The 25423-nt window shown below is 50.3% G+C and overlaps 2 protein-coding genes across 2 annotated transcripts in view; one reads left to right on the top strand and one right to left on the bottom strand.

Moving 5' to 3' along the window:
* Positions 1-449: 449 nt before the first annotated feature.
* Positions 450-6813, top strand: UCP2 (uncoupling protein 2). Its single transcript, XM_066368335.1, has 8 exons — positions 450-610; positions 1448-1604; positions 3866-4088; positions 4258-4468; positions 5141-5335; positions 5417-5518; positions 5838-6018; positions 6374-6813. The coding sequence occupies exons 3-8, from the start codon at positions 3963-3965 to the stop codon at positions 6486-6488; spliced, it is 930 nt and encodes a 309-aa protein (XP_066224432.1). The 5' UTR covers positions 450-610; positions 1448-1604; positions 3866-3962; the 3' UTR covers positions 6489-6813.
* The window catches only part of DNAJB13 (DnaJ heat shock protein family (Hsp40) member B13), a 28873-nt gene continuing 10118 nt past the window's right edge, over positions 6669-25423 (bottom strand). Inside the window, exons 2-8 of the mRNA XM_066368322.1 lie at positions 22508-22611; positions 21347-21508; positions 16273-16430; positions 15235-15348; positions 13291-13404; positions 12285-12361; positions 6669-11149 (exon numbers count right to left, since the gene is read on the bottom strand). Coding sequence (XP_066224419.1) covers positions 10996-11149; positions 12285-12361; positions 13291-13404; positions 15235-15348; positions 16273-16430; positions 21347-21508; positions 22508-22611 — 883 coding nt within the window. The 3' untranslated portion in view covers positions 6669-10995. The remainder of the gene's footprint in view (positions 11150-12284; positions 12362-13290; positions 13405-15234; positions 15349-16272; positions 16431-21346; positions 21509-22507; positions 22612-25423) is intronic.

The raw sequence follows: 25423 nt of genomic DNA, 5'->3' as shown, positions 1-25423 counted from the left end.
GTTGGCGCCTAGCTGCTTTAACCAATCGGCAGCGAGGCCGGTCGGGAGGCCACGCGCTCGCTCCCGCGGCAGGCGGGGGGCGTGCAGTCTGGGCTTGCGCGCTGGGTGTGTGGAAGGAAGGAGAGCACTTATACCCGCGCCCTGGGCCGCTGTTAGAAAGAGCCTGGCAGGGAAGGGTGGAGGCAGAGGCCTGTGTGATCCTGGGCGGCTTCTGCTTTCCCGCCGTCAGTCTTTCCATTCTCATAATGTTGGCAGACTCGGGGGAGGGAGTGATAAAGAGCATGGGGGAAGGAGACCTAAGTGGTAAACGCGAGGATCCGCCTGCAAAGAAAAGGGAAGGGAGGTAGGCGCGCACCGCGAGGGCCCCGGCGGAAAGGCGGCGGCTAGAAGGGCTGTCCGTATCCCGGAGCCAGAGCCCCGCAGGCCCCGCCCTTCCCCACAGGCCCCGCCCCCAGGGCTTAAGTTGCTGCGGCTACCTCCGCGGACCCCACTGCAAAGCCGGCTGGTCGCGCTCCGAAGAAGCTGCTTCCTGCGCTGTCCCCCACGCGCCCTCTGATCGCCAACAGACAGAGCCACCTGCGTTCTTGTCTCGTGTTCTCCTTGCAACCCGGTGAGCCCGACCCCCGCCTACCCCAGCCCTGCTCACATGGTTCACGCGTGCTTCTACGGCGGCACCGACCCGCGCCCCCTCTCTCTCTTTAATTTCCATCCTGTACTTCCAACTTATTTTGTATTTTTCCTCTCTTGTCCGTCCTTTCTTTATCTCTTTTTTTCACCCTTTTCGTATCTCGCTTTTGTTCTTTACTTCCCGCGTTCAGTTGGCTGTAATTTAAACCTTCACCCTCCCACTCCACATTCCCTCGGCCAGAATGCCCTTCCCTCCCTTGGGTGGGGGCCTTCTCGCACATCAGCGAAAACCAGAATGACCTTTCCTCCCTCGAGGGCCCCAGGCCATTGCCGGGGCTATTTCTGCTGGGAGGGGGTTTGAGCTGCCTGAACCGGCCTCTGCTGCGCCTGATCCCAACTCTTCTAACCTCTTCGCAGCCCGGCTCTCGGCCCTAGTGGACTCCCACCCAGCTCTGACCCATCTTGACTTCCCGCCCTCTCCCCTCAACACGCTGCAACACTCATAACTCACCGGTCTGCTGGCCGGGTTGGGGGATGCTTTCAGGGTACCGCGTGTCACCAAAGCAGAAGTCTGGAAGAGAGCGGATGTGTAATACTGAGAGAGCAGACTGGGCAGGGAGAATTGCTGGGTTCATTCCCTCCCACCCCCATTGTGTGCACTTAGTGCGTCCTCTGCTTCCCTGGGAGGGACCCAGTTCCCTCCCCCCAGGCACTGACTGCTTGGGCTGTGTGCCTTGGGCTGGTAGCCCTTTCCTTGCTGACGTGAGATCCTTTAAGGTGAATTTCCTTCTAAACTCGACTCCTTTGTCATTATCCACAGGACACATAGTATGACCTTTAGGTATTTCGTCTCCCTGCCATTTTCTATGGAAAACCAACAGGATTGGGCCATGGTATCTTCTGGCAGCTTTGAAGAAAGGGACACCTTTAGAGAAGCTTGATCTTGAAGGCCTCAACGTGAGACCTTACAAAGCCGGGTAAGAGTCCAGTCTAAGCAGGCCGGGGTCTCCTGCTGCCTCCTAACCCTAGAGTCTGGGGTGGGGGTGGGGCTTAGTAGGACATTAACAAAAATAGCTACCATCACCACACCAGGTAAGTGGCTCTTCAGAGTTCACAAAGCACTGTCCTATATCCCTGGTCTCATTCTGGCTCTTAAGCTGACCCTGACAAGCCAAGGATAATGGTCCCCATTTTACAAAGGAAAAAGTTGAGCCCCAGGTGGGACAGCGATTGGCCTTGGGTGACCCTGGGAATCAGCAGAACGGGAACCTATTGTTCTAGCCATATGTTCACTCCAGCATTGATTGTCCCTGAGTAATATGTACTTTTTTGGAACACTGAAAGTGGTTATTCACTGGGGACTAAAATATGATTAATTTTAAAAATATATGATTAGCTCTTTCTAGGCCTTAATTTTGCTAACTCTACTTAGGGTTTTTAACAGGTGACCTTTACCCCCATACCATGCCTCGAAAGACCTGACTTGTGGCAAACCCAAGGCAACATTCAAAATGGCCGCTGAGTTTGTCATTTATCTTTGAGGTGGGTCAGGGCTGGGTTTTATTCTATTCTGGCACTCACAACACCCTTAGCTCAAAGTCAGGACATAAGACTTGTGTCATGTCTCTGATGCCCAGAGAAGGGATGTCATTTGCCTTCACATCCTCAGAACTGTCATATTGGCTTTGCACAAGAAAATTTGGCTGTTGGAATTCGTTGTGAAAGGGCCTGTCTGTGCCTGGAGCAAGAAATGAGCTGAGCATCAGTACATATCAAATAACAGATGTGTTGGAGCCTGTAGACATGGCTCTCTTACTAAGTTCTCTCCTCATCTGTAATATATAAGTAAGGGCAGCCACCTCACAGGGCTGTTCTGAGGCAAAAGAGGGCTAATGGAGTGCCCCAGGCAGTAGGACGATAGAGCACCTCCTGGGGGGGGGGGGATGGCAGAGCAGGGAAGCTAGGGTGTCTGGAGCACCTTCAACACATTATGCCATTTGAGCACCCATCTTCATTGAGCCACAAGCGGGAAACAAAAATAAGCCCCGACCTATAGGAGCTCCTGATGCAATTGAGCAGTGAGTAGGCTCTGGATTTCCCTGTTTGCCCCAGCCACCTGGGCTAAGAACCCCAGGAGGGAGGAGCTGGTGAGCTGTTTGTTTCATGGGTCTCTTGTGTGCACAGCTGACTCCCACCACATCCTCCCTTGGCTGCTCAGTTCTTCCCTGCCCCAGCAACAGAGACGGCCAATCACACTGGGCTTAGAGCAGCTGCTCCTATGAAATCAGAGAAGTGAGCTCAGGGGAAAGAGAAGCAGGTCGTCCTCCCCCACTGGGGTGCTGGGCTCGCTTCCTCCCTTAGCAGGAGGGAAGGGTGTTCCAACTCAGAACAAAATGGGGGTTTTGGTTTCCTGTGTCACTTTATATCTCTGACTTGGCATCTCCCCACCTCTTTTGTGGTAAAGATGTGGGTCCCCCTATGTGGGAGGAGAGGAAACTGGCCAAAGAAGGAGACAGTTTTCCCTAAATCACACTGTAGGCCAGGGGAAGAAAGTTAAGCACCTAAACACTGCTCTCAGCCCCGCATCCTTCAAGGGCCCACTAAAGGTTACCTTTTCTAAGACTTCGGAAATGCTCCCTTCTCTGGGCATTTTGAATGTTGCCTTGGATTTCTGATGACTCACTCTTCCTTACCTCTCTCCTAATGGAGTTGTTTCCTCCTCTGCAGTTTGACAGTAGGTCCTGTAAGCTCCAGTGCAACTTGAATCACCTGCCAACTCTCTGTCATACAATAAGCCCCCTCTTTCTCTTGCATCTCAGTGAACCAGGACCTAGCAAAGCAGTCTTGTTGAAAGTGATTCAGGAGAGCTGGGGAAGAGAATGAGACGGATGGGTTGGAATGGCACTGAATTGGTCTTATCCATTCCTTTTCTTCCAGACTTAGACAATTCCAGACCCATAGGCTGGGGCCAGGGCCTATTTGAGGCAGCACTAGGATAGGATATCTGTGATCCAGAGTCTCCTTGTAGTGAGAGGGAGGGGGCTCGTCACAAAATTTGGACTTTCTTGGGCAGGAATTGCTGCTTCAGCCCCTATTTGAGTACCGCTGGAGCTCACTCCTAGGTTTGCCCTAGTCCTTGCTTAGGGAGGTGATACTGTCGAGGGGCCGAGGTGGGGATAGTGAGCAGGGAGGGCCTAGGGATACTGATGATAATGGGGCTTCTGTTTTCTCTGCATAGATTCCGGCAGAGTTCCTGTATCTCGTCTTGTTGCTGGAAGAAGGTGCCTCTTCCAGTTTTTTTTTATCTCCTGGGGAGGTAGCAGGAAGTCAGCATTATGGTTGGGTTCAAGGCCACAGATGTGCCCCCCACTGCCACTGTGAAGTTCCTGGGGGCTGGCACAGCTGCCTGCATTGCAGATCTCATCACTTTTCCCCTGGATACAGCTAAAGTTCGGCTGCAGGTGAGGGGTAAAGCCTGGGGATCCTGATGGTATCTAGTTAGTTCCCTCCCCAAGACACAGACTCCTCACGGGCCAGTAGGGTGTTTGGGACTGTAAACCTCGGAGCGTAGGGAAGGCAGGAGATGAAGAAAGCAACCTGCCTATCCCGATACCTGTCTTGGCCTTGCAGATCCAAGGAGAAAGGCAGGGGGCAGTGCGAGCTGCAGCTAGTGTCCAGTACCGCGGCGTGCTGGGCACCATCCTGACCATGGTGCGCACCGAGGGTCCCCGCAGCCTCTACAACGGGCTGGTGGCCGGCCTGCAGCGCCAGATGAGCTTTGCCTCTGTCCGCATCGGCCTCTACGACTCTGTCAAGCAGTTCTACACCAAGGGCTCTGAGCGTAAGTGTATAGGCTTCTTGGCCTTTTCTTCCCGGTGATAGCTCATTTTGCTGTACAGCCCCATTAGGCCCCACGATTCCTAGGAGAACAGAGGAATGGAGAACTGGAAGGGCCCTGACTCTCCTAATGATTCCTGAGTTCTTGCACTGTGCTGGCTCTGAGTAAGGTGTCCTCTCATAACAGTCCTCACAACCTGGAGAGTAGGTGGTATCATCCCTGTGTTACCGATGAAGAGACCGAGGCTTGCAGTGGGGTGGGATGAGGGACTTGGCCAATGGCATATACCATGCGAAGCCAGAAAACACACCTAGGGCATTAGCTTCCAAGGCCAGGACGGTACGCCACTTCTCTCTCAGCCTAGGTTTTCTCATTTTTCAAATGGAAATAACTGGTTTCTCAGGGCTATTGAGCAGGTTGTGACATAAATGAAAATATTTTACAAAAGAAAGCACCAAGTCTCAAATTGTACTTCCTGCTGTGTCCCAGTGTCTAGCAAGTAGTAGACACTAACAGTAACATTTTATGTAATGTGAGGAGTCTGTAGAGCAAGAGCTGGTCTAGATTTTATTCCTAAAAGGCAAGAGATTGTGACAGTCACATGGTGTATTTAGGAGGAGAGGCAGAAAATGAGTGCAAGCCCAGCTAGACACTGACCCCACGGTTTTCCCCCAGATGCTGGCATTGGGAGCCGCCTCCTGGCAGGCAGCACCACAGGTGCCTTGGCTGTGGCTGTCGCCCAGCCCACGGATGTGGTAAAGGTCCGATTCCAGGCTCAGGCCCGGGCTGGAAGTGGCCAGAGATACCAAAGCACTGTTGAGGCCTACAAGACCATTGCTCGAGAGGAAGGGTTCCGGGGACTCTGGAAAGGTGAGTACCAGATATTTTTTCTTCCCCTTATTCCTCCACTCCTATTCCCCTATCTCACACAGGCACCCTTTTCTTCTGTAGGGACCTCTCCCAATATTGCTCGTAATGCTATTGTCAACTGTGCTGAGCTGGTGACCTATGACCTCATCAAGGATGCCCTCCTGAAAGCCAACCTCATGACAGGTGGGTTAGGGTAAATAAAGGGTGCTGGGTCTTGTCCTTTCTCCAGCCCAGTATCGGGTGTGGGAATCTGGTTCCCTGAAGCCCACATCTTTTCATCCTGGTTCCTCTTTGCTTGTGGTGAGTTTCTCTCCCTTGCTGTATTGAGGCCAGATGGGATGAAGCTCCCACTTTGTACACTGAGGGGAGGGTGGGCAAAATTACTTTTTGGTCCTTTGTTTCTCTAAAACCATAAGACTACTGCTACTTAAATAATCTCTTTCCCTCTGGAACGGTGGTGCGAGGAGTGCTGACGCTCTTGCCTGCTCCTCCTCCCTGACAGATGACCTTCCTTGCCACTTCACTTCTGCCTTCGGAGCCGGCTTCTGCACCACCATCATTGCCTCCCCTGTCGATGTAGTCAAGACGAGATTCATGAACTCTGCGCTGGGCCAGTACCACAGCGCTGGCCACTGTGCCCTCACCATGCTCCAGAAGGAGGGACCCCGAGCATTCTATAAAGGGTGAGCCTCTGACCCACCTCACCTGATTCAAGGCTTCCTATCACACAGGTGGGAGGGAACCATCTTGAACTGAGTAGCCATCCAGTGTCAGACTGTTTCTGACATTGGTTCTGGTATTTCACCAGTATTCTGTCATGCTCTGAACTCCTTCCTCTGAGTTGCTACTTATTTTAAGGGTTAAAATGGAGACTTAAGGAGGATTCATGCTCATAGCCACACAGCTGTGAGGCTCTTATCCCTGGGCCCTCCCAACCTCCTTTGGGACAGAGCAGCTGGGTTGGGTTGGATGCCAGGGCCCAGTGGAGTGAATGGGAGGTGGAGGTGCCCACTGTGACCTATGTTTTCTCCCCTCTAGGTTTATGCCTTCCTTTCTCCGTTTGGGCTCCTGGAACGTGGTGATGTTCGTCACCTATGAGCAGCTGAAACGGGCCCTCATGGCTGCCTGCACTTCCCAGGAGGCTCCCTTTTGAGCCTCTCCTGCTGCCAGCCTGACCCCTCTGGCTTGGCTTTCGCTCCAGCCAGGCCCTCCTTCCCTTCTACTTCCCTTCTTCCCACCCCTTCCTTTTGCTCCCATTTCTACCACCTCCCCTCCCTATCCCCATTCTCACCTCTTCTTCCTACCTCATCTCCCTATTTCCTCTCAGTTCTGATGGAATTGTCCTCAGCTGACACTGCATGAGGCCTGCCACCAGCCAGAATACCAAGCCCCTCAGTCCCTTGAAAAGTTCAGCCCAACTCATTATCCTGTCCCTAAGCCCAGCCAGCATGTCACCCATAAAACAAGCTCAACCTTGGTGTCTCTTCCCTCTCTCAGCTGTTATCAGAGATCTTGGTCTAGTGGGACCTGGTGGGTAGGGGAGGAGCCACCCCTGACTTGGAAAAGGGTGTGTGACCCACTTCCCACCTTCAGTGTCCAACCTGGGGCCCATGGAGATCATCTAGTCTGTTTCTCTTTCCAAACCAGGCCTTGGGCCGAGGTGGCAAGTGAAGGAGCAGCCCAGTCACAGCAGTCAGTGGCTTTGCTTTCACCAGGCCACTTGAGCTTTCACTCACCCAGTGCCCAGAACTCCAACCCCTCAGCTGGCCCCAGGCCTATTTATCTGCAAAATGAGAGTGTGCCTGTCTGCTCTGCATCTCCTGTGCTTCTTGGAAGATTTAGAGCAACTTGGGAATCTTCGATGCAGTGGGCTTATTTTACTCCATTTTACAAATGGGAAACCTACCTTCCCAAGTCCCAGACCTAGTGAGGGCAAGCTGGGCCGCCTCCCATCCTCCGGACTCCCACCCTTGGAAGGCAGTGTTGCTGGACTGGGAGGACAGGCTACCAGGCAGACATCTGCCCTTGGGTAGGGGGTACATTCCACTCAATCTCACCCTCTCCACGGGCTAGAGATCCAGAGGAGGTGGTGACAATCCAAGGCTTAGGCCACTCGGGTTGACACCTTTCTGTCCCTCTTTCTACCACCTGTCCTCAAGCAGGTGGGCAGGGCTACTTTTATTTCAAGGGGTCAGGGACTTTATGAGGTCCCAGAATCTGAAAATATCTTGTGCAGGGCTGAGCCCTTAGAATTAAGCCATCCAGGCCCATTTTACATATGTCTGAAGAATCTAAGGGCCCAGACAGGTCATGCAGGCAAGGACACAGGACAACAGGTGATCTGGAACTAAGACTCACGTCTTCAGGGACCTTTGCTGGGAATCCTGTTGGCAGTTGTGAAGCCAGACTGAGAAAGCACGAGCCTCCTCAACCTGAAGCAGCTGGTGCTACTTACTGCTGCTCCTGCCCTATTGCTCGGAGCTGGAGGTTAGACTGTTCAGTATCTGGGCAAGGGGTCCAGGATATTAGGTTCCTTGAGAAGGAGAGATGGCTAGGTGGCTTCTGACCAGTTAAACCAAGGTCTCAGAGTCCCTAAGAGGAACGGGGTTGGGTGCCATGAGTCAGTTCAGGGTAAAGGCAGGCAACTGAGCCAGGCTGTCCTCTGCTGGGCTGCAGGGAGTCAGCATAAATGGAGGCCCCTGGCAACATACCTTATGCACCTTGGATCTTAGTGAGGTAGGCCATTCACTGTTTTACACCAGAGGAACTGGGCAGTGTTTTTCAACTGCCCATCTGCCAGAACTTTGTTGCCAGTCTGAAATAGTTAAATACCTTGACGTATGGCGATTATAGACCCAGTGAGTGGTGATAGTTATATTCACTTCTGCTCAGGGTGATTTCTGCTTTAGCAGTCCCTGGAATAATAATGTTTTCACTGGTCCCCAATTATAAAACGGTTGAAAACCACTGACCCTAGGTACATCAGCTGGTTCATCTAGCAGGCTTATGTCCCAGACACAAATGAGTCCACGAGACATCATGGTTCTGGGCATGGTCCTGGGACAGTGAACAGGGAAAGGTGAACCACAAGGCAGGGTACTAGTAGGCCTCAGTAACTGGTCCTTTGTCCTTGGTACCTATAAAGGTGTATGAAAAGCCCTGCTTTTCCTGGCTCACAAGGTAACACTGAAGATTGCTGAAATGGAGTCAGATCTTTGAGCACGAGCTACCTGTGACTGGGCCTGGCACCATCTCCTTAATCCTTTCTTGGCTGCAAAAAAAAGCGCGAATCTCAAAAAGATCTTCAGAGTGTCACCACGAGGAAGAGGTTGGGAGCAGAATTTCCAGCTGGCCTCGGAGACCTGGAGTACCAGGACCTCCCAGTGCAAATCCCACATGCCCTCACCCACTGATTGCTCTCAGTGCAGGGCAGCTACCACCTCCATGTCCTGACTCAGGCTTCATCTGGTTTGCACAAGGCCTGTAAGATAGGGGTGAGTTTTGTATGGATCTGAGTTTCAGAGAAGCAAAGAGTTTTGTCTAAGGGCACACAGGTGGTAAATAGACCTGAGGTGCACCTAACTCCAAAGCCATGTTCTTCAATGACTGCAGGGATAGTCCCTAGACCTGGCCCAGGTCCCACATCCCACATTTTGGGCTGCTGCTGCTACTACTGTAACTTTCTCCCTAATGGGTTAAAAGTGGCTGACTAGGCCTGACAAGGCATTGTCACAGTGGATAGAGCCTTGGAGTGGGACACAGAGGACCCAGGTTCCCCAAAGGTCACTGGGTTGAGCAAAGGGTTACTTGCTCTCCTGTATCCCCCAGTCAAGGCAATATGAGAAAGCAATGAATGAACAACCAAGGTGTTGCAATGAATTGATGCTTCTCATCTCTCTCCCTTGTCCCTCTCTCTGGTTACTCTCTCAAAAAAAAAAAAAAAAAAGTGGCTGACTAGTACTATGGAGTCCCCATTGAAGGAAAAAAGCCTTATGCTAGTATGGTGCTTTGAATGGAATCCAAGCAATAATGGTTACCGATTTTGGCACCTATGAAGTCTACAAAAGTGATTCCTACTCTGTCATAACAGTGGACCATTGGACCTATCCCAGCTGAAACCCATTCAGTTTGGAAAGTCTCTGGCATTTTTTTTTTAACTGAGACAGTGAGAGAGTCAGAGAGAGGGATAGACAGGGACAGACAGACAGGAATGAAGAGAGATGAGAAGCATCAATCATCAGTTTTTCGTTGTGACACCTTATTTGTTCATTGATTGCTTTCTCATATGTGCCTTGACCGTGGGCCTTCAGCAGACTGAGTAACCCCTTGCTCAAGCTGGTGACCTCGGGGTCTCAAACCTGGGTCCTCTGCATCCCAGATGCTCTATCCACTGCGCCACCACCTGGCCAGGCTCTCGGCATCTTGACGAGATGAGATGCACACCTCACTGTTGACTGACAGAGGGCAGGTTGGGCTGGCAGGTGTGGTCTGCACAGGCCCAGCTGGGCTTGGAGGCTTGGACTCCTGTAGGCCACGTGGGCAGCAGTACTGTAACCCTGGAATCTTGGCAAGTTCACCAAGCACTTTCACACCAATGATTCAGTCCTCACAAGTATCCTGAAGGAGTTATGAGCTCTGCTTTAGAAGGGCTGTAACATCCAAGGGGGCAGAGGCAAGTCTGCCTCCTAGGCCAGCCTGCCCAGAGACAGCCCAGGACCCACTCACCGCACAGGCAAGGCAGTGAGGCTGGTGAGGTAGAAACCAAAGCGATTTCCAGTGCTGTGTCCTTTGTGCCACCTCCATAAGCAGGGTGAGTCTGTGAGAGATGCTCTTCAAGGTTCTGATGACAGTTTTGCCACTGATCCCTGAATACAATGTGACTATCACACTCTAGAGCAGGGGTCCCCAAACCCCAAACTACGGCCCGCGGGCCACATGCGGCCCCCTGAGGCCATTTATCCGGCCCCCGCCGCACTTCTGGAAGGGGCACCTCTTTCATTGGTGGTCAGTGAGAGGAGCACATTGACTATCTCATTAGCCAAAAGCAGGCCCATAGTTCCCATTGAAATACTGGTCAGTTTGTTGATTTAAATTTACTTGTTCTTCATTTTAAATATTGTATTTGTTCCCATTTTGTTTTTTTACTTTAAAATAAGATATGTGCAGTGTGCATAGGGATTTGTTCATAGTTTTTTTTATAGTCCGGCCCTCCAACGGTCTGAGGGACAGTGAACTGGCCCCCTGTGTAAAAAGTTTGGGGACCCCTGCTCTAGAGACTGCCTCTTCTGAAGATCACATTTTGAGAAATCAGCAGAGCTGGGGACCCTTAGGCTTCCCAGCACTGCCCCACGCCCTCCAGCTGGAAGCACAGAGGTTCTGAACCCTCAGGGACCCAGCCACGCCCACAAAGGCAGGACAAGGACCTGCGTCCTCCATTTCTCTCTGATCCACAAGGGAGCTCCTCTCCCCCCAACACAGGCTCCTGGGTGAGGCCGGAGGACAGGAAGTAAATCTTTATTGTGTCAGTTTGAAAGTCCCAAGCCATTCCATGCCATGTCTCCTCTGTGCAGTGGGCTGGCTCCGCTGAACACCTGAGACTGGGAGGTCGGAGGGTGCGGCGCAGCAGCCTGCTCTGGCGCAGCTCCTGCCCCGGCCCCCGGTTATGTCAGCAGCGCCTGGCGCAGCAGCTGCTTCTTCTGGGGCGTGAGGCGAGTGGGGAACTGGATGTCGAAGAAGATTAGGAGGTCCCCTTTTTTGGTGGGGTCCTCAGGCAACGGCATCCCCTCGCCTGGCACCTTCTTGAAGTACTTTGGACTAAGGGAAGATGAAAGAAGGGAGTTCAGAGGGCACCCCACAGCAGCACCTCAACAGATCCCATGCCAGCCCTGCTGACGCCACCTCAGGCAGGGGCAGTCACTGCAGCTTCCGCCATGGGATGGCTTTTTCCATCCAGAACTGGGTGGGAGGAGAGAGGAGACTGGCTTGTTCCATATAGTTTGCTCCCTGAAAACCCGTTTATACCGAGTCTGTGGCGAGTGTCCGGGAGCCCCGTTTTAGAGGTAGGAAACAGGGTGAGGAAGGAAGGAGGGTGGGCAGACTGGGCTGGTGCAGGGGCTGGGCTGCTGAGCAAAGCCTCTGTGCAGGGGCCTCCCTGGGAAAGGGCTTAGTGGAATTAACTCAGAACTCTAACGGAAGGTTTTGGAGGGTTGGAGATGAAGGCAGCAAGGGCTGCCTAACACCGGGGCCTCTAGTCTCCGAGGTGGCTATGTGGAACTTAGAAAAAGGCACTCCATTAACCAGATGAATGCAGCCCACAGCTCAGGAAGAATAAAGGCTGGACTTTAGTACTCTCCTGCCCCCTTTTTATTTTTTAGATTAGATTTTAATATAAGACATTAAAAAGAATGAAATAGCCTGACCAGGCAGTGGTGCAGTGGATAGAGTTTCGGACTGGGATGCAGAGGACCCAGGTTCGAGACCCTGAGGTTGCCAGCTTGAGCACGGGCTCATCTGGTTTGAGCCAAAGCTCACCAGCTTGGACCCAAGGTCACTGGCTTGAGTAAGGGGTCACTTGCTCTGCTGGAGCTCCTGGTCAAGGCACATATGAGAAAGCAATCAACGAACAACTAAGGTGTCGCAATGCGCAACGAGAAACTAATGATTGATGCTTCCCATCTCTTCGTTCCTGTCTGTCTGTCCCTATCTATCCTTCTCTCTGGAAAAAAAAAAAAAAAAGAATGAAAGACTTCAGATTTAAATATAATCATTTCCCTATACTTTGGTAAGTATGGAATAGAATAGAATATGAATATGAATAAAAATAACTTTTCAACCCAGACTTCTTCGGAAAATTTCTGAACAAGTGAACAACAGGTCCACCTGTTTGATACTGCCCTTTCAGGCCCAGGCCAGCCCTTCTGCCTATGGGGCCCAAGCAGGTGGAACTCACTGGATGATGTCATTGATGGGGATGTTGAGCAGACAGTCATCCAGGGTCTTCACCTCCACGGTGCAGCAGGTCAGAGCCTAGGGGGCATTAAGGCCAAAGGCAGGAAGGAGTAGGGAAGGTCCCCATGACCATTCTGTTTAGAAGGCACTTTATGATCCTCTTCAGTACCAGGCCCTGAGCTGGGACTCAAGGAGACAAAGGGATACTCAAGGACTAACAGAGAGTGACCCAGGCAATTACCTGTCCTCAAGTAGTTCAGAGTCTGGTAGGTAATGTGTTATGTTGTTATGTGTTATGATAGAGGGAAGTAAAGGGGTCGGTGGGAACCAAGGAGAGGCCCCCAGACCATTCTGGGTGAACAAAAGGGCTAGTAGCAGTTGATGAGGGCCTTCAAGGGTAAGGAGGAGCTTGCCAGTTAGACGAGGTGGGTGGATAGCAAGCACTCCAGGTGGAGAGGCCAGAACAAAAGAGAGAACGAAGGTGTGAAAATGTACCAAATGGGCAGGAGCTCTGCCTGGCATGGTGGAGGGCAGGGGATGAGATCAGCAGAGGCCCCACTGTGGAGGGCCTCGAATGCCAGGTGAAGGTGATCAGACAGGAGTGTGACATGGTGAGTGTGTGGAAAGACCTCTCTCTGTGGACAAGAGCCTGGAGGAGATGAGCAGAGAAGCAGGACGGCCATGGAAGAAACTGCTGCTCAGACCTAGATGGTGGGGTGAACAGAAGTGGACCAAGTGGAGAGGGGTTTGGAGGTGGAACTGACAGGACTTAGTGGCTGACTATAGGCTGGTGGGAAAGAAGAGGCAAAGTCTAGGCTGGTGCCTAATTTCTTGCTTGGGTTTAAGGGTGTGGAGGGGCCACTCACGTTCAGGAGTGAAGACAGCCACAAAGATTTCATGTGGCATGTACCATGTTCTGAAGGCCTGCTTGCCTCAGGGCCTCCCACGGGGCAGGGGGAGCTCACTCTGATCTGCCCACACCCTGACCTTCCAATGTGGCCACTCACCTTGCCCAAGGGGATGGGTTTCACAAAAATGAGGTCATCATTCTCCCTGCGGAAGCGAGGGTGTAGCTTCTCCTTTACAATGAAGACGATGTCGGCTGGGATGATGTTTGGGCCCTGGCAGAGGAGGCCAAGGGGGGACAGCACTAATTAACTGTGATCTTGGCCAAGTTCCTACTTCTACTGGTCTCATTGAACAATGAGGAAATTAGACCAGGTTTTCTGGAAGGGCCCTTAAATTTGACCCTATAGCCTCTCTTCTGAGAAGACTATCCAAATGAATTCTATATCCCAACACATTCCTTCTCCTCTACTGAGCATGCCCAAAGAAATGCACTCAGCTGGAGGGAGACAAAGGCTTCTTTAGATGGGAGGTGGAATGCTGTCTGGGTATTCTGCAAAGTCTCTGTCCAGCCAAACTTTATTAAGTCATGAGGTCTTTTCTGGGCACTGGGGACAGAGGAATCAGACTAGCCACTCCTCCCAAAGAGCTCCCAGTCTAGAGGGGTAAACAGACACACAGTGAATATTCAACATGTTCAAGGCAAATAAAGGGAACCCAGAGGCAGGAGTTCAGAGAGGTGCTGACTTAGGTGGGGAATTCGGGGATGATGCCCAGAGGAGGAACACTGGACTGGAGTTGAGTCTTGAAGGGGGGTGTTTTTGGTAGTAAATGTTTTATAGGTGAGAAAGGGGGTAAGTATTGGCAGAGAAATTAATCTCTCTCAGCTCTGAAGACACCATTACTGCCTTAGACAAGAACTTTATATTTTTACTTAATAAGTATTTAAAAACTATTAATAAGTAGCCTGACTTGTGGAGGCACAGTGAATAAAAGTGTAAACCTGAAATGCTGAGGTTGCTGGTTCAAAACCCTGAACTTGCCTGGTCAAGGCACATATGGGACTTGATGCTTCCTGTTCCTCTCCCCCCCCCTCCTCTCTCTAAAACGGAATAATTAAAATCTTAAAAAATTTTATTTAAAAAAATAAAGTAAAATTATTAATAAGTACTTTTAAAGAATGTTTTCATCCTGGCCAGTAGGCTCAGTGGTAAAGCATCAGCCTGGCATGTGGAAGTCCTGGGTTCAATTCTGGCCAGGGCACACAGGAGAAGCAACCATCTGCTTCTCCACCCCTCCCCTTTCTCTCTTTTTCTCTCCCTCTCTTCTCTTCCCACAGCCATGGTTCGATTGATTGTAGTGTGTTGGCCCTGGGAGCTGAGGATGGCTCTGTGGAGACTCCCCCTCAGGTGCTAAAAATAGCTTGGTTGCTGAGCAACTAAGCAAGGACCCTAGATGGGCAGAGCATTGCCAGTAGGGGGCTTTCCAGGTGGATATGGTCAGGGCACATGCAGGAGTCTTTCTGTCTCCCCTCCTCTCACTTAAGAAAAGAAAAGGGAAAAAATGTTTTCATTGATTTGAGAAAGGGTGGAGAGAGAGAACGAGAGAGAAGCATCAACTTGTTGTTCCACTTAGTTGTACACTGATTGATTGCTTCTTGTATGTGCCCTGACCGGGGACCTAGCCTGAGATCTTGGTGCACCAGGATGACACTCTATCCACTGAGCAATCCAGCAGGGCCAATAACTAGTTTCTGTAGTTGGACTTTACTGAGAGAAACACGGAAGAGAATCAAGCACTAGAGTTAGGATTGGGTTCTCTTTTCAGCTCCTATGCTCTTGCCTTGGGCAAGGCCCAACCGTCTCTGGGCCACAGTTTCCCACTCTGCAAAATGGGGAGAAGCCCTGGGTTGCCCACTCACAGAGGTGTTGTGAGGCTCTGCCCTTTGGAAGGGACATAAGACCACTCTGCAGACTGGTCTCCCTGCCAGACCAGGGCTCACAGGGGCAAGAAAAAGCATTGCTTCCTTCCCCCTCAGTCTTCCACCACGTGAGTTCAGGTGACTGATCCTAGGACTGCCTCGAATCAGCTTCCCTCCCTCTCACCTGGTCACCTTCCTTCTCAAAGGTGATTCGTGTGCCCCGCCTCCAACCAGGCTTCACATCAATTGTGAGGATCTTGTCCTTGATGGTGGAGGAGTAGCCATCCTCGTTCAGCACCTGCAGCAGGATGGTGAGGGTGGATTGCTCAAGATTTCCCAGCATGAAAAAAATGCAGAGGGATCTGTGCTTGGGCTCAATCCTCTAACAATGGGGAGAACCTGCCTTGAGCCATTCCCACTCCCACCCCATTCCAGCAGAACCAAAATCTTAGGATTCCAAGATGGCAGGGCATATCACAGGGCTGGGGCCACAGATGCCAAGCAGTAACCATGAGTGGATCAAGCCCACGACTCCAGCCCTAGAAGTCACATGGCCACTAAGAAATGCACAGTGAGTATGTGCTCAGTTCCTCTCTCCCACCCAGAGGATGACACCGAGGTCAACATATCTGAGCCTCACCTGAAGCATTCACCTATTATGTCATCCATCCATTCCCCAATCACATGCCCAAATGGGTGCCATCTGTGGAAAGCATGACCACAGTTGGCATCTCCTACACTGGGCAAAGTTTTGAGGGGGTCGTGTTCATGTGCTAGCACAGGGCTGTGCCCTGGGATTGAGGGATGGTCTCCCAGCTCACCCTCCATTCCCACACTGCTCCTTCTTACTCATGGGACACACATCCTGATAAAATCCTGAGGGTTTGGTCTAGTAACACCCAGGGGGCAGAATTTACCATTTTAGCTCCTCCCATTCAGAGCCTTCCCACTTCCCAAGGGCTGTGGCTGAACTGAGAAGGGAAAGGTCTTATCCCAATTAAAAATAATGCAGAGAAAATCCTACACTCAGAAAGAAGCAGGCTGATACCCCCAATTCCCCTTTTCAAACTTCAGATTCTAGAATTCTGCAATCCTAGATCTCCAAATCTAAGATTGCATGCTTCCATCAGAGACTAGACTGAGATCCCAGTTAGAGAAAGGGTACTACCAGGGTTAGAGGGGACAGATGATGGCGCTCAGTAGGAGCAAGCCAAGTACTCACCCTGCGGGAGATCTTGATTTTCTTGGTGCAGCCATAAAATAAGTCCTCCAGGGATAGGTAGAGGTCTCTTTCAATTACGGGGTCTTGTTTCTTGACCCCTCGGCCCCAAAGCCCCCCAAAGTTCAAATCTACCTCATTTCCTTCTGCATCAAAAAACTCTGCAGGAGGTGGGGAGAGAAGAAGAATAAGAGAAATTGTGTCTAGAGACTTGGATTGATGGAACTTCCCTCACCCCATCTCTTCAGTCCCCAAGGGTAATAATACCCTGCATCCCATTCCCATCTTGAAGACTCAGACCAAGAAGCTGTCCTTAATTGCAGATCCAATGCTTATCACCCTTTGCTACTCTCCATTGCTTCATCCCCCCACTTTGAACACTCCCCTCCACACTTTCCTGACTTCTTTCTCCCACAACTTGGGAATTACTCCTCAATCCTGGCTGCCTAAGGAGCAGAGTACCCTCTGGTGGCAGCATCTGGTAGTGCCAGAAATGACTCCTGCTACTCACTTTTGGAGGGGAGGGTCCTGGCCAGTGGTGGGATTCAAATAATTTTTTTTTTTTAAAGATCTCTTCTCAGCAGGCAGGATTTTTAAAATTTTTTTCTTTTTATTTATTCATTTTTAGAGAGGAGAGAGAGAAGGAGAGGAAGAGAGGAGAGAGAGACAGAGAGAGAGAAGCGGGGAGGAGCTGGAAGCATCAACTCCCATATATGCCTTGACCAGGCAAGCCCAGGGTTTCGAACTGGCGACCTCAGCATTTCCAGGTTGACGCTTTATCCCCTGCGCCACCACAGGTGGGATTCAAATAATTTAACAACAGGTTCTCTGCCCTAATGACCATTTTAAGTATAAAAAAATTATATACCACCTGACCAGGCGGTGGCGCAGTGGATAGAGCATCACACTGGGATGTGGAGAACCCAGATTCGAGACCCCAAGGTCACCGGCTTGAGCTCAGGCTCATCTGGTTTGAACAACAACAAAAAAAGCTCACCAGCTTGGACCCAAGGTCGCTGGCTTGAGCAAGGGGTTACTCGGTCTGCTGTGGCCCCACGGTCAAGGCACATGTGAGAAAGCAATCAATGAACAACTAAGATGCCACAATGAAAAACTAATGATTGATGTTTCTCATCTCTCTTCATTCCTGTCTGTCCCTATCTATCCCTCTCTCTGACTCTCTCTGTCTCTGTAAAAAAAAAATTAAATTAAATTAAATACCGAAAGGTATTTTATTATTTAATGCATTTAATACTTAAATACGAACAATAAAAGAGGTACAGAAAACTAGATTACAAGAGTTTTAAAATATTAATGAAAAAATATTAAGTAATACCTGAAAAAAAATAAAACTGTTATTTAAGATATTGCCAAATTCCTTTTTTTTTTTTTTTTTTTTTTTTTTTGCCAGGGCCGCCAAATTGCTTCTTGATTAGCATCCTCACTTGGAATATTTTTCTCCTATGGACAAAGTGAACGTTATTGCAGGTGCTTAGAATACGCTGTTGAGACCCTGGCCGGTTGGCTCAGTGGTAGAGCGTCGGCCTGGCATGCAGGAGTCCTGGGTTCGATTCCCGGCCAGGGCACACAGGAGAAGCGCCCATCTGCTTCTCCACCCCTCCCCCTCTCCTTCCTCTCTGTCTCTCTCTTCCCCTCCCGCAGCCAGGGCTCCATTGGAGCAAAGTTTGCCCGGGCGCTGAGGATGGCTCCTTGGCCTCTGCCTTGGGCGCTAGGATGGCTATGGATGCAATGGAGCAACGCCCCAGATAGGCAGAGCATTGCCCCCTGGTGGGCATGCCGGGTGGATCCCAGTCGGGCACATGCGGGAGTCTCTGACTGCTTCCCCGTTTCCAGCTTCGGAAAAATGCAAAAAAAAAAAAAATAATAAAAAATAGAATACGCTGTTGAGCAGATGAATGTTAAAAAAGAGTAAGAAATGTAAATTTGTGATTTCCACATTGGGTGGCTGCCCAGGCGCCCACCTTAGAGAGAACCCTGATTACAAGTGCCATTTTAACAACCAGTTTGCCAAACTCAACAAAAAATTAGGTATCAGTTCTGCCGAAGCAGTGTGAACCGGCTGAGTCCCACCGCTGGTCCTAGCGTGCCAGTTCTCCTGTCCTTCCCTAAGCTACAGTGCCTCTCACTGTCCAGCCGAGCCCAAGACCGATAGACACCCCCAGACTCAAGTTTCTTTTTAAATTTTTATTTATTGATTGATTTCAGAGAGAGAGGAAAAAGGAGGGGAGAGAGAGAGAGAAAGAGAGGTCTGTTGTTCCACCCATCCATGTATTCACTGGTTGTTTCTTCCATGTGCCCCGACCAGGACCAAACCCACAACCCTGGTGTGTTGGGATGATGCTCCAACCAACTGAGCTACCCGGCCAGGGCCAGATTCAAGTTTCTATAAAGTCAGAAGCTGAGATGGGAGGGAGGCAGGGCAGGGGAGGTTAACAGCACATCTTCAACACCTTCTTCCTCAACTCTTTTGCCCCTGCCCAGCTCTGTACTCACAACCTGATGTCCTGATGTGCTGTAAAATCGTTTGGGCATCAGTTTCTCTGTTTGTGAGGTGGAGTAATAATGCCTGACCTGCCTTCCACCATTAGGATTAGATAAGACTATGAAGAAAAGCTAAAACTTGCTGAGCTTACTATGCATCAGATGCTGTTTTCAGTTTTTTATGTTATCTCATTGGCTCAGAGGCCAAACAAAATGCTTCAAGTCCCACAGTTAGTAAGTAGTAAAGTTGGGATCAGTCCACGATTTGACTACAGAAATTCTACCCTAAACCCTTTGAGTAGTGAGTTTTTTTCATGCTCGCTGACCCCCGAGAGTGAGGGTTTTTTTCCAAAAATAAAATTAGTTCCAGTTACAGTTTTATTAACTTAAAATTATGTTTAATAACCAATTTATGGGAACAAGAAGAACATACATTTGCCTTTTTTAATGTTGCCTCACACATTTTTAAAATAAATCGATCCTACTCTGGATGGTCAGGAGGCATGAGGACATAGGTGAACATTAACCACTACACTATGTTGCTAGATGTGAAGCCCTTGTAAACTGTAGAGTCAGGAGTCATTACATGATAGGATTTTATTACGCTGCCTCTCCTGTTTAGTGTCATGGAATGAACTTCACAGGCTAGAGTGACACAATGACTTCAGACTAGGGAGAGCAAGGCGGCATCACACTATGTCCCCCTAAAATGTGTTGGGTAATCAAGAGGCCTGTGTATTACCTGGTCCCCTCTTGCATTGCTAATTTGTTCACTCAGCACCTAGGATGTGCCAGGTCTTAGACACCCCAATAGCCAGATTGCAGGAAGCCCAGCCCCTTGACTCCACAGGGAGATAGGACACCAGAACCCCTATGGTGAAGCACTGTGACAATATAGCTCCTGGGAACTGCCTGAGGGACCCCCGACTCCTCAGCTTGACCTTCCCTAGTGAGCAATGCCTTTGTGCGCTCTGGTTTGGCTCTTAACTGCTTCTTTACCATGCATCCATCACTGGGAGAGGCAGGTCCACTGTGTGGCATTTTTCTGACTGCAAAGCCCATTTTCTTTATTTTTTTCTTCTTCTTTGTTTTAAGCATGAGAGAGAGACAGAGAGAAGGACAGACAGAGACAGACAGGAAGGGAGAGAAATGAGAAGCAGCACTTTAGTTGTTCATTGATTGCTTCTAATATGTGCCTTGACCGGGGGCTCCAGCTGAGCCAGTGACCCCTTGCTCAAGCCAGCGACCTTGGGCTCAAGCCAGCAACCATGGGGTCATGTCTATGACCCCACACTCAAGCCAGTGACCTCGCACTCAAGCTGGTAGCCCGCATTCAAGCCAGCGACCTCGGGGTTTTGAACCTGGGTCCTCAGCATCCCAGGTTGATGCTCTATACACACTGCCAAAGCCTGGTCAGGCAGCAAAGCCTGTTTTCATAAACATTATCTCATTTGATAATGATCTATGAGCAATGGACTGTTACAGTCATTTAATAATGGTGAGGAAGCTAAAGTTTCAGAGAGGTGAAGAGATTTGCACAGGGTCACAGAGCTCATAAGTGGCAGTGCATGGCTTTGAAGCAGGCCCTCTGAATCTGAGTCTCTTAAATTTCCCAGTCTCTGGCCTGACCTGTGGTGGCGCAGTGGATAAAGTGTCGACCTGGAAATGCTGAGGTCGCCGGTTCAAAACCCTGGGCTTTCCTGGTCAAGGCACATATGGGAGTTGATGCTTCCAGCTCCTCCCCCTTCTCTCTCTCTTCTCTCTCCCTCTCTGTCTCTCTCTCTCTCTCTCCCTCTCTCACTCCTCTCTAAAAATGAATAAATAAAAAATTAAAAAAAAAAATTTCCCAGTCTCACGTGGAGTTTATAAACTCAAGTTCCTCTGCTAGACTGGTGGGGGCAATGCACAGTGGGAGGGTCTGCAGTGAAGGGGGTGTGGGCTGTAGCCCACTTATAGTAACTTGGAAAGAGGAAAAGAGAACTTTTGAAATACAGAAAGGCTGTAGATGACCAGGAAGAAGGGGTTGGGGGAGCCAGGCAATAAAAATCTAGACTCTCTTGAGTTGTATAACTAGAGCCAGGAAGACAGATATGAAGGATAACTCCCTGCAAGATGACTCTGAGCCTCAGAAATCAACTCTCTGGCGCCTCTCTGGGACCTGGGCTCATTCACCAAGCCATCCACGGACTCATCTGACCAACACACATCGGTACACTGAAATCTGCAGCCATAAAAATGAATAAAGGAAATCTGTATATAATGTATAATAAGAAAAGCAAACACCCCCCCAAAAAAAGTGTATATAGTGTAGTCACATTTCCTTAATGAAATACAAACCCTGTGTAAAAATAAAAATATTAAATGTATAGAAAATTTCTGGGATACTACATAAAATATTAGTGCGTGGCTGCTTCTGGGAAAGGAATGGAGGGCTGGAATGTAGTTCTTCAATAAATTATTTTTTTTATCATGTTACATATATATGTATAAGTAAAAAAAAATACTACTCAAAGAAAAGTGTCTTTATAGCTACATACTTTCCTAGTAAGGCAAAGGGGTAGGTAGAACCTCTTACCACCAAAGGGGTTGTCTCCCCCGAAGAACTCATGGAAAACCTTTTCAGGGTTGCCGTGGAAGACATAACCAGTTGTCCATGGGGTCTGGGACCCAGACTCCAGAGGAATCCCGCCCTTCAGACCCTCTTCTCCAAACTTGTCGTAGATGCCTCTCTTCACAGCTGTGGAGATATGCCACCTTGAGGAGGGGCCCAGCCTTAGGGGCTGAGACAGCTGGAGGGCTGGGAAGGAGGAGGCTACGGGGAAGAGCTGGGGGCAAAACCAGCCTTATTTCTAAAGTGTCTGCTGTCCGGCAGTCTTTGGAAGGAGACCCTAGAAGTTAGCGGTTTGATTTCTCTGTGGGGGGACCTAGGTATGGCCCCCTAACGGAGAGATGGGGTAGACTGAGACTTGCTGGGCAGGGGTGGGGCTGGGAGAAGGAGCAGGGAGGCTAAGGGTCAGGCTCTGCTTCTGGGATTTAGCTGCCTTAACCCATCACAGGGGCTACCTTATTCAGGGTAAATAGGACCCCAGAAGCTAATGATTCTAGCGCTTCCAAATTCTAGAAATCCTGAGGTCAAAAGTGCTAAAAAACTCCGCGCTGGAAAAACCTTAGTGATCTGGCCATCCTCCTGCACGGTATCCCGATTACCAGCTCCAGGGAAGGCCCTCAGGGAAAGCCAGGCCATGCCCCAGGCAGGGGTGGGAAATCACTTTCCCCACTTTTCTGGTTTCCATAGGAGAAAGATTTCCTAATGACTGGCCCCTCTCTGCCCTTCTATATACACACTGTCCCCAGGGAAATGGAGATTCAGCTACTTGGTAAATCTGGGAGGAATAGTCTGGGCCGCAGCCTCAGCCTCAGCCTTCCTCCCTTCTCAGCAGCAGCGAGCTCTCTCCATCCCTGTGGGAGACAATGGGGTGGGGGTGGGAGGAGACCTGTCCCAGACCTGCTCTGATGAGATTGGGTGAGCACGTCAGCTTGACCTGGGGCTCTCCACGCCATGTTGCCCACCTTAGCGTGTGTCTACTGAGAAAGGTTCTTCATTCTGTTTCTAGTTTACTTCGATTCTGGGACCCCACAGAGAGCCCAACACTCCGAGACTTAAGGAATAATCTTAACAGAAAGGTGGGACAGAGATGTCCTGGAGTCACCCCTCCAGGCTTAGCCCATCACTCACGGTCGCTCAGCACGTCGTAGGCTTCTGCTATTTGCCTGAAGATCTCTGCTGAGGATGGCTCAACGGCCTTCAATGGGTGGTTCTTAAGGGCTAGTTTCCGGTACCTAGAGGAGGAAGGCTGTTAATGCAAGTCATGGCAGCTGCTGTGTTCTTGAGTGCAGACCACGGCTCAGAGCGGGCTCTGCTACCTACTGCCTGCTGGCCTCTCAGAGCTTTGATGTTCCCTGCTATACATCAGGGCTGTGGTGGCCAGGGAGGCACAGTGCTCAGACTCCCTTGAAGAGAATCCAGCACAGGGAGCGTAGTGGACTGACAGCCCCAGTGGCTTTGTGCTGAGGCTACACCTCTCCCCCACCCAGCTGCTCCCAGCCAATGCCTCAGCGTGATGGGGATATTAGTGTTGGCCCAACCCTGAGGACACAGAATTCCTCCAACACACAACCTCTGCGTGAAGCCTCCCCATCACCAGACCACACTCACACTGCATCCGTCCTCCCCCAGACCTTCCTTCCCTCTCCCCTTTCACGGGTGTCAGGCCTGCACTGTGGTCTGAAGGCTCTCCCTGCATACTCCTGTTCTCCTCTCACCCTAGTGTTTCCCCCAAAACATTTTTTTGCACATCTAATCCCATCTTGGTGTCTAACCTGACACCCAGGCTTCTTGGGAAGATTAGGGAAAATAAGGTGTCAAAGGGCCTGGTACAGAGAGGCACTCAGCACATGTCAGGCCCATTCACGTCTCCTGCCTCTGTGCACATTCTTGCCCCCACTTCTGTATCTGCCCAGTTCCAAGACTCAGGGACATGATGCCTACAGCATCTAGGAATCTATCATCAGTGTCCCAGGAGAAAAGAGGTGGCATGGTCAGGGTGATTGGTAGAGTTTATAATAAGGAACCACTCACCAGGTGTCAGAAGTGAGTGGGAGACCATAGGGACAGTGCAGAACCTGAGCAGGAGCTCTGAGGCACCCTGACCTCCTGAGTCTATAGGAGTGAGGGGGGGGGGGTTCCTGAAGCCCCCAAGAAAGCGTGTACATCTGGGCCCTTGGCAGGAGCTGTGCTCTTCAGTTCAGGGTCACAGCAAACCTGAAGAGACCCTCACAGAAAGGGAACTGGGAATGAATACCCCAGCGCCACTCTCCTCCTTCCCAATCTCCTGCCCCGTGTTCTTTTTAGCAGGATGCATTAGAAGCCCGAGGGCCAGGAAGGCTAAAGGCAGGGAGAGGCCCTGGAGGAGCAAAGGGGGACATCAGCGCAGCCTCCTAAATCACTCAGTACAAATTTGGTCCCCGTGCTCCTCTGGGTCAGAGCACAGCTCCTCTGCCAGCTCACACTTCCTCACTGGTGTTGCCAGAACCCTGCCACTTCCCTTCTCCAAATGCTGTCATGGACAAGCTCGCCTATCTCACACTTAGAGTTCCACCTACTCGCTTATGACTCCTAAATCTCTATCACAAATCCGGCCCCTTCTCTGAATTCCAGACAGTATCCAGCTGCCCACTTGGTATCTCCTCTCCAATGTCCCACAGGCTTCACAGACTCTGTGAGCCCAACCATAAAACCATTTTCATTCCCTGACTTTTCCCCCATTTGTCCAGGTACTACAGCTGGACATCTGAGCATAGTCATTAACACTGAGGCCCTCTTCGTCCACTCCACCCCTATCCCATCATCAGGAAGGCATACTGGTTTTTCCTTCTAACTAATGTTCTGTTCCTGCCTTTTTATCCCTACAATTGTTGCAGAACCATGTCTTCCTGTTTCTGGTTTCCAATCTATTCTGGTGCTGCCACCAGTTTGATTTTTCTTTCATTAATTTGATGCTTCTGACCAAGTCACTATCCTGCCTAAATCCTTCTCTGGTTTTCCCTTTGACTTCAGCCTAAAAACCAAGTATCTGTACGATTCAGACACCTGCTCTTCTCTGTGGCTTCCTCATCACTACTCTCCTCTGCTCCCGTGACCTCTTCTGCCCAAACTGCCCACACTGCATTGCTCAAACCTTTGGCATTCTACTCCCTTACCTGTAACACTCACCCCTCTACAGCCCCTCCCATCTCCTCCTGGCACATTTTTATTCATCCTTCAACATTCAGATCAGGGGTCCATTCCAGCCCCTGATTGCAGCCTCCATTCTAAATCAGACACTCCTTCTTTTGTTCCCAGTGCCTTTGACCTCAGTTCTTTTTTTTTTTTTTTTTTTTTACAGAGACAGAGAGAGAGAGTCAGAGAGAGGAATAGATAGGGACAGACAGACAGGAAAGGAGAGAGATGAGAAGCATCAATTCTTTGTTGTGGCACCTTAGTTGTTCATTGATTGCTTTCTCGTATGTGCCTTGACCGCATGCCTTCAGCAGTCTGAGTAGCCCCTTGTTCGAGCCAGCAACCTTGGGTCCAAGCTGGTGAGCTTTGCTCAAACCAGATGAGCCTACGCTCAAGCTGGCAACCTCGGGGTCTCGAACCTGGGTCCTCGGCATCCCAGTCCAACGCTCTATCCACTGCGCCACTGCCTGGTCAGGCTGACCTCAGTTCTTGTCATGCGGTGCTCCAGTTATTTGTTGACTGGTCTGTCTTCTTTGTGTCCCCATTACCTAACACTGAGTAGCAGTGAATAAACGAATGACATGAACTATCCCACAAGGCAGCCCATCTCACTGTGGGACTGTTCTAAATTTTAGGCAATGGCAGTAACAGTTACTGAGCTGGGTCTGTTGTCCTGTCACAAAACCTCTTCATCCACAAGGGTCCTGGCTCAGCCCTTGGAGGCCTTGCCAAGAGAATCTGCTCTACCTTGAGAGACTTAAAGACAATTGTCATGGCCTCCCTGTGACTTCTAAACCAGCCCTTCTCAACTACAGAGGTTGCAGACAGTTATAAGGAGACTTGCAAGTAAATTTTATCAATGAGTAAAAGTAA

The sequence above is a fragment of the Saccopteryx leptura genome, chromosome 1, assembly GCF_036850995.1.
Source record: "Saccopteryx leptura isolate mSacLep1 chromosome 1, mSacLep1_pri_phased_curated, whole genome shotgun sequence".
Lineage (NCBI taxonomy): Eukaryota > Metazoa > Chordata > Mammalia > Chiroptera > Emballonuridae > Saccopteryx > Saccopteryx leptura.
This window is presented reverse-complemented; position numbering and strand designations above follow the sequence as displayed.